The sequence below is a fragment of the Epinephelus moara genome, chromosome 24 (assembly GCF_006386435.1).
Source record: "Epinephelus moara isolate mb chromosome 24, YSFRI_EMoa_1.0, whole genome shotgun sequence".
Taxonomy (NCBI): domain Eukaryota; kingdom Metazoa; phylum Chordata; class Actinopteri; order Perciformes; family Serranidae; genus Epinephelus; species Epinephelus moara.
Genome location: NC_065529.1, coordinates 2,370,433 through 2,379,134, shown reverse-complemented (window position 1 = coordinate 2,379,134; position 8,702 = coordinate 2,370,433). Strand labels below are relative to the sequence as shown.

At 41.2% G+C, this 8,702-nt stretch overlaps 1 protein-coding gene across 2 annotated transcripts in view; it reads right to left on the bottom strand.

Moving 5' to 3' along the window:
* The window catches only part of acad9 (acyl-CoA dehydrogenase family, member 9), a 43,142-nt gene that overhangs the window by 26,348 nt on the left and 8,092 nt on the right, over positions 1–8,702 (bottom strand). The window contains exons 1-3 of one of the 2 annotated variants that reach the window (XM_050038783.1): positions 6,435–6,737; positions 4,177–4,283; positions 3,863–3,963 (exon numbers count right to left, since the gene is read on the bottom strand). In XM_050038783.1, the coding sequence (XP_049894740.1) occupies positions 3,863–3,963; positions 4,177–4,283; positions 6,435–6,519 (293 nt within the window). In that variant the 5' untranslated portion in view covers positions 6,520–6,737. Of the gene's footprint in view, positions 1–3,862; positions 3,964–4,176; positions 4,284–6,434; positions 6,738–8,702 lie in introns of those variants that run through there. The other variant, XM_050038782.1, reaches the window with a different exon arrangement.

The window sequence follows — 8,702 nt, the reverse complement described above, 5'->3', positions numbered from 1 at the left end:
GCCGCTACAATATGCTATCTACAGAGATAACACTGGCGATCTGAACCGGTCAGTGGCGAAAAAAAGCACTTTTCTACGGGACGCATTTGCCCCCATTACCATTTTAGCTCGTTTCGCGGCTCAATACTGAACCAATTTTAGAACGAGTGGTACCCATGAATCATACGCACACATACACATGGGGAAATAGAGCCCAGGTTGAAAAATACCGAAGTTGTCCTTTAAGTGCAAATAAAGTATCTTTACATGTTCACATATGTTGTATAAGAGACGAGACCAGGGGCGGACTGGGACACAAATTCAGCCCGGGACATTCAGGCGCACCGGCCCACGCACCGGCCCACATGTTCCTACCTATAATACTCTATATGCTTGTACACACTACACAAACACTGTCCTCAGAATCAACTGCATAAGAAAATCAGCAGTTCCAGACTATAAAATAAATGCAATAATAAATTGGCCACAAATGGCTATGTCCTTATTATTTAACTTAAAATAAGAGCATATGACTCTATCCTAATTTTATGCACAAAATAATTGCCTGCCCTGTCCTGCCCAGCCCTGCTCTTGTATTTAAGCCCAATTTATATCTTAATGGCTCACAGCCATGAACTATGGAGCTATAAATTGGGCAATAGGCCCTATAGTCAACTTTTAGTCAACTTATTACTACAACAAAAAAGTCCCACACCAGCCTCGGCCCGTCGACCAACGCCGCGGCCAGACAGGTCAGTTATTTTGGAGCACTTTGCTGCCGCTTCTTTTAAAGATTTAAGTTTTTTTATTCTAGTTTTTCCACGCCACCCTTTCTTTTTTTACCATTTTTATCCATGTTTTCTGTCTAACGGTCAAACTAGCCTGGTCTGCCATGAGTAATGACTGATGACTGCGGCTGAGCCAATCAGATTTCAAGAAAAACGAGAGCCTCTTTCATATTGGAAGAAGCCACTCTTATCTCCTCCTTCAAGCATCAAAACATAAGATTGACACCTACATTCCCTCTGAACATCTCACAGCAAACAAACATGAGAGGGATGCGCATTGCAGCACTGACAGCTAGAACCAAGCAACTAGCTTGACATTCACTAGTCTCACCGGGCCAGCCCCATCGGCCCACTTGGTGACTGGCCCATTGGGATTCGTCCCGAACGTCCCCATTGCCAATCCGCCATTGGACAAGACTGACAACTTCTCTCATGAAATGCCCGCGCACATATGTTCGCTACAGTTGCAATCAAAATTATTCAACCCCCATTGCATATTAGGCCTACTGGCAAAATATACAATTTCTCAGCTGTTTGCAATAAACACATTACACAAGAACTGTTTAAGTAGTTCAATGAAACCAATATTACAAGGGTTTTGATCCAAATTCAACACAAAATGCTACCTTTAATGACTACTGCAGTCTCAAAATTATTCAACCCCTTCATGACAAGCATCTTCAGTACTTAGTAGAGCACCCTTTTGCTGTTATGACCTGCTGCAAACGTGATGCATAGCCAGACACCAGCTTCAGACAGCGTTCCTGAGGAATCTCAGCCCATTCCTCATGGGCAATGGCCTCCAGTTCAGTAATATTCTTGGGTGTGCGTTTTGCAACCGCCTTCTTCAAATCCCACCAGAGATTTTCTATGGGGTTCAAGTCAGGCGACTGTGACGGCCACTCTAGAATCTTCCATTTCTTCTTCTGAAACCAAGCCTTGGTGGACTTTGAGGTATGCTTGGGATCATTATCCTGTTGGAAGGTCCAATGACGCCCAAGCTTCAGCTTCCTCACAGACAACATGACGTTTTTACCTAAGATTTCCTGATACTTGACTGAATCCATCGTGCCCTCCACACGCTGCAGGTTTCCAGTGCCAGAGGCAGCAAAGCAGCCCCAGAGCATCACTGAGCCACCGCCATGCTTCACTGTAGGCAGGGTGTTCTTTTCAGCATATGCTTCATTCTTCTTCCTCCAGACATACCGCTGTTCCATAGGCCCGAAAAGTTCCAGTTTTGTTTCATCGCTCCACAGAACAGAATTCCAAAACTTCTGTGGCTTATTTATATGGTTTTGAGCATATTGGAGCCGACTTTTCTTGTGCTTTTGGGTCAGTAGTGGTGTACGTCTTGGAGTCCGGGCATGGAGCCCTTCAGTGTTTAGTATGCGCCTTATTGTACAAACTGAAACCTCAGTGCCTGCTGCCACCAAGTCTTGCTGCAGGTGTTTTGCAGTCACTCGAGGGTTTTTGACCACTTGCCTCCTCAGGAATCTGGTGGCAGCCGCTGATAGTTTCCTCTTTCTGCCACGTCCAGGTAGTGTAGCCACTGTTCCTTTAACTTTGAACTTGCGAACTATGCTTCCAACTGTATCTCTAGGAACATTCAGAGCTTTTGCTATCTTTTTGTATCCTTTTCCTTGTTTGTGCAAGGCAATGATTTCTTCTCTGAACTTTCTGGACAATTCTTTTGACTTAGCCATATTTCTAACATGCAATCAAACGTCACTCTCAACAAACCCCTAGCCAGTCCAGGTATTTATGTGTTCTATCTCAAGCACACCTGAACTAATGAAGCCCTTGATTAGTTGCACTAGGTGTGCTTGAAACAGGGGGTTGAATAATTTTGAGACTGCAGTAGCGGTTAAAAGTAGCATTTCGTGTTGAATTTGGATAAAAACCATGGTAATATTAGTTTTATTAAACTATTTCAACTGTTCTTGTCTACTTTGTTTATTGCAAACAGCTGAAAAATTTTACATTTTGCCAATAAGCCTAATATGCAATGGGGGTTGAATAATTTTGATTGCAACTGTACGTCTTTTTTCTGTGGCTTCGCTCCACAGACCAAAAACTCTCACACAACTCATGCAGCGTAATCCAAATCTAAATTATCCAGTTGTATGTTAAGTACTTCACAAACACATCCATTTTTGCTAAAAAATTAGGATTTAAAACATGTCAGTAAAAACAGTCCCAAGTATGGCTGAATAGTGTGCATGGGCACACATGTGCTTTTGAATTCTGCTCAAGCGGAGCTCACACACACATGTGCCCAGGCACGCTCAGGTTGCTGCTCGTACGTGGAATGTTAAAAACTGTATCACTTTAGTGAGGTCCTGAACAAACAACTGGATAAATGATACTTGGATTATACTGCAAGAGTTGTGTGAGAGTTTGTATACAGATGTTTTGATACGGTATTGCTGTTGTTTAACGTGGTCCTCATTTACTTCAATTCATGAAGAATGTTGAGGAATGTTCTCCCGACCAGGACCCACACTAACCCATGAAAGGGCTTTCTCCATTGCTGCTCCCACCCTCTGGAACTCACTCCCTAAATACATCAGAGAGTCCTCCTCACTCTCCACCTTCGAGAAATCCCTTAAAACACACCTCTTCAAAACGGCCTAAAACCTTTAAAAAACGGTGTTCTTCCTTCTCTCTGCATCGTTTCCCTGCTTAAGGATTATTTCATCTCTGTATTGTTTTTTTAATTTGTTTCGTTGTTCTTTCTAAAGCGTCTCTGAGTATCCAAAAAAGTGCTATATAAATCCAATGTATTATCATACCTGTAGCTCACTGTGAAAAAAAATTGACTTGTTAAATGGTAAAGCACTTAACACCTTAGCACCTTTCTAGTCTTCAGTAGTGCTTTTACACTACAGCGCTACATTCACCCATTCACATACACACACACACACTGGTGGCTGAAGCTCTGTACAAGTTGCCACCTGCTCATCAGTTAACCATTCACACACATTCATACACTGATGGCACAGCCATTGGAAGCAGTTTGGACGACCTGCTCTCCCTCCTAAGCCACAGCCACAACTGCACTAAATGAGATGTAAATAATTTTTCAGTGAGATTACCTTCCAGGCTCTGTGAGGCAGAAAGCTGCGATGTGTTCTCCTGAGGCCAGTTTGGGAAGATATTTCTGCTTCTGGGCTTCATTTCCTGCTATCAGAATTCCCTAAAACACCAAACAGCTGTTAGCCAATCACAAAGGAATCAGCCAAATACCTTCCTCACTGTTACAACACCAATCATGTCATCATAAACTAAAACTGTCACTGCATTTTCTCCACAGAACATATATGCAGATGATGAGCCAGGTGAGGAGAGGAGTTTTTCTAACAAAACATAAAGTTTCATTTACAACTCTGTTACACTGTGTGATTTTTACCTTCAGTCCAATGGCTTGATGTGCAGCCAGTGTTACGGCAATAGAGCCGTCTAATGAGGTGATCTCAGCCAGTCGTGCATACATTGTGTTGGACAATCCCAGACCCCCTGGGATAAGCGGAAAAAAAAGAAGACTATTATTGTATTTCTAACTTGCATGAACTTGTGAGAGAAATAGCTGTGGTGTCATTTTAAACTCATGGTTGTGTATAAACTGTAGTGATATATAGAGAAACTGCCTTATGATCCATGCATTGCTCATGTTGCAACAGTTGAAATGCATGGACTTTTCTAAAACTTCATTGAGACACATGAAGTACAGAGTCGCTCTATGAGGACTCTAAGCTAAAAATACACATTACACAGCCCCCAGGGTGAGAACAAACTGACATCTGGTAACTCATTTGGAGTGTTTAGATAGGCAAAAAGAGATGGAATCGTCAGCGACACCACTGATTAACAGGAAACACAATATTTGCTCACTAACTAACTAACTCTTTACTGAAGCAACAACAGCAAATACAGTGTTATGTAATGTTTGTAACAGAACAGCTGTGAGGATAGCAGTGTCTGTCTGTCTGTCTGTCAGTCCACCACTTTTGTCTAGACCAAAATGTCCCAACAACATTCGAATCCTTAATAATTAATTGATTCCCTTACTGTTTCTCCTGTGCAACCATGAGGTTTACAGGAATAAAATGTTTCAATGATACTGAATGGATTGCCCTTAAGAACTACTTTAAGAACTTATATGTGGTGCAACTTGTTTGAAATTGTTTAAACTGTGCAATATTCCCTTATTAAACACTGAGGGTGCCTTAACACTTGTAGTTCTGTTCATTTAGTCCAGACTAGGGTTGCAACGATATGTGATTTTCATGGTATGATAACCATCTCAGGAAATACTGCAGTTTCATTGTACTGCAGAATATTACAGAATTATTATTATCAGTCAGAGTGACCCTTAAAGGAATGAAAAAAAAGGGTTACTATTGGTTATACAAATGTTTTATTACTATAATACAAGCTTGAAACATTTTTTTAACATAAGTATGTGTACAAAGTCTCCCCTTTGAAAATAAGTTAAAGGTGAGATCCTCCGTCAAGTTGCATTTTTTTTCAGTATCATGAATAAGCAAATGTACATGGTATAATAACTATCAACTCCCATATCATGGTATACCATAAAACCGGTATACCGCTGCAACCCTAGTCTAGACCCAGGGGAACAATGATACTTTGTTACAGTCAGTATGTTTATATGACATTAGAGAAAATTGATTTATCATGTTAGTCCAACTAGAACTGGACTCTTAAATACATGTAAACATGTTAGTCCGACTGAAATCCTATTAAATCAAATTTCTCAAAGTTGGACTAAACACAGCCAGATAATGTGATTGGGAGTTGAATTCCTAATGCATGCTCCACAGCAGTGTGGAGTCAATCTGACTCACACTGGCCGAGGCGTTCTAAGCATGCTCCACAGTTTCCACCTTGGGCTTTGACCTGGAGGTCGTACAGCATTAAATGCATCTAGAGCCGTGCATTTTTTTTTAAAGATATTTTTAGGCATTTTGCCTTTAATGGACAGGACAGGTAAGCGTGAAAGGGGGAGAGAGAGAGGGGCGGGATGACATGCAGCAAAGGGACACAGGCTGGATTCGAACCCGGGCCGCTGCGGCAACAGCCTTGTACATGGGGCGCCTGCTCTACCACTAAGCCACCGACGCCCCAGCCGTGCATTTTTAGACAGATGAAATGTACAGAGCTGTGAAATTATTAGGGATGCACCAAAATGAAAATTTGTGGCCGAAGCCGAATAATATTAGTTTTTGCAGATGAACCCCCTCCAGATTAGTGTTGTCAGGGTACCAATATTGGGACCCACTGTACGATACCAATGAAATTATCATGGTTCTGAGTAGTATCACAATACCACAGCGAAAATGAGGCAGACGTGCCTTTTGTCATTTATAAAAAGATAAATCACTTTTCTATAATACATCACTGATATTTCAATGGAATAAATTACTTATTGACTTATTCATACTTCAAAAACAGCATCAATAAGTGATTAACATAGGGGGGGATCAAAATAAAATAAATAAATAAAATAAGAATCAACCAGCCACCCTCCTCCCCTGACAGTCCCTTCATAAGTAAAGAACAGTCCCTAAAGTGTGGTGAGGTTTGTGGGCCGTTACTGCCAGAAAGAGTAATGTGAACGGCTCGTTTCTCCTCTGACACATCACATACCTGTGTTCGGCTGGCTTGGCTGTTCAGGTACTTCTGGGCAGTCCACACGCCAAGAAGAGGATATTATTGGAGCCGACTTCTCCATCGCGGTAAGCCGATGGCCGCCGTATTTGACAGGAAAACATTACTGTCTGTGTCTGTGACCCCCGTTCAACCCACAACCGATGGGATTCCCCTTTCGTTTCTGCTGGTGGTTGAAATCTGTAGGCTGCTCGCACAGCGTGCTGAATGATTTAAGCCTATTTTACTCGCTCAAAACTATTTTTAGTCGCAAATGCGAGTGCCGTGACGGGCGGATCACCACACTGCCGACATTTTACTCTGCCCGTCACGGACGCTGTTTGATTGCGTTATCAAAACACGCCGCTATTATTTGGCCTTGCTTTTAACTTATTCCACCTAATACCGAATGTGTGTTTTTTTGCAATATTCGGCCGAATATATTCGGTTACCGAATATTCGGTGCATCCCTAGAAATTATTCTTCAGTTTGCCGCTAACTAACCGTAGATAACTTGCTTGTAGATTGTTTGGTCTGTGACGTAATAGGTCAACCGGAAAATTGTCCCTTTTTAACAAGCTAGAAAAGTGTCAAAACCATACAATACTTGGTTGAAACGTAATATTTTAACAACAAAAACAGCACCCCCCCGGATTTGATGGTTTAGTCAGACTTTCCCAAAAAGTGTTTTCTTTCACAAATGTGGGAATGAAATTGAGTTAAAATGTACAAAACAGTAAAATTTATCTTGCCTGGCCGGGCAGCTCTCTGGGTGCTCAGCACCCCTAAACCTCTGATCCTAGAATTGCCCCTGTACAGGACATAAATCCTCTCCACCAGACTCCACGCACGCACAAAACAAAATCATACAATACAGTACCAAAATACACGTAGTTAAATCCCATTAGTTCATAACCACAAATCAGCTCTATAATCACACAGAACAGCCTTTGTTGACCAGAATCTATCCAGCCTGTGTTTAAAAGAGTTAACTGAAAGAGCCCGCATCACATCCTCTGGGAGCTCATTCCATGCCTTTACAGCACCAAGTGTGAAAAAGGTTTTTTCTCTTTTCAGAAAAACACCTTAGTGAAAATAATTTTAGGGAGTTCCCTCTTAACTCGTACTGACTACACCAAAAGTTTACAACAGACTCAAGTGTGGTATCATATATTCCATGAACAAGCTTATAAACCTCGATCATGTCTCCTCTATGTCTCCTGTATACTAAAGTTGGTAGTTGCAATTTTCTTAACCTCTCTTCATATGACATCTCTCTGAGACCTGGGACTAATTTAGTAGCTCTCCTATGAACCTTCTCAATCTTTTCTATATATTTTAATTTATAAGGACACCAGACCGAGCTTGCAAATTTAAGATGTGATCTCACCAGGGATTTATATAATGGCAAAAATATTTCCCTACATAAATTTTGAAAGGTTCTTCTTATGATCGCCAGCGTGGAGTTTGCCTTTTTAACTTTTTCTGATATGTGTGTGTGGAATTCAAGTGACCTGTCGACCACTACACCTTTGTCATTTTCCTCATCCACATGCTGGACCACCAGTTCTCCAATAGTATAATTAATTTTATTGTCGTTAGATTTCCCAGTGTGTAAATGTTTACACTTTTCTGAATTTAATTTCAATAGCCAATCATCACACCAGTTACTCATCCTATGGAGATCTTCTTGAAGATGGGCTGTGTCGGTGTCCTTAGTAATTATTCTAAATATTTTAGTATCGTCTGCAAAAAGATACACCTCAGATTGTAACATATCTGGTAAATCATTTATATAAACAACAAACGGTACAGGCCCCAACACAGATCCCTGTGGAACTCCAGAGGTCACCGGTTTCCAGACAGAAGTGGCACCATTTACCACCACCTGTTGTTTCCTATTACTTAAAAAGCCCTGTATCCAGTCTGTAACTCTGTCATCTATACAATAGGATTTTCGTTTTGACAGTAGTCTTTTATGGGGAACTGTATCAAAAGCTTTTTAGAAGTCCATATATATGCAATCAACAGACTGTCCTCTATCCAAAGCTGCAGACCACTTGTCAAGAACCGAGAGAAGCTGAAGTGTAGTTGATCTTCCAGATACAGTCAGGTCCATAAATATTTGGACAATGATACAGTTGTCGTCATTTTGGCTCTGTACACCACCACAATGGGTTTTAAATGAAACAATGAATACCTGCTTAAAGTGCAGACTCTCAGCTTTCATTTAAGGCTTTTTTCAAAAATGTAGTATGAACCGTGTAG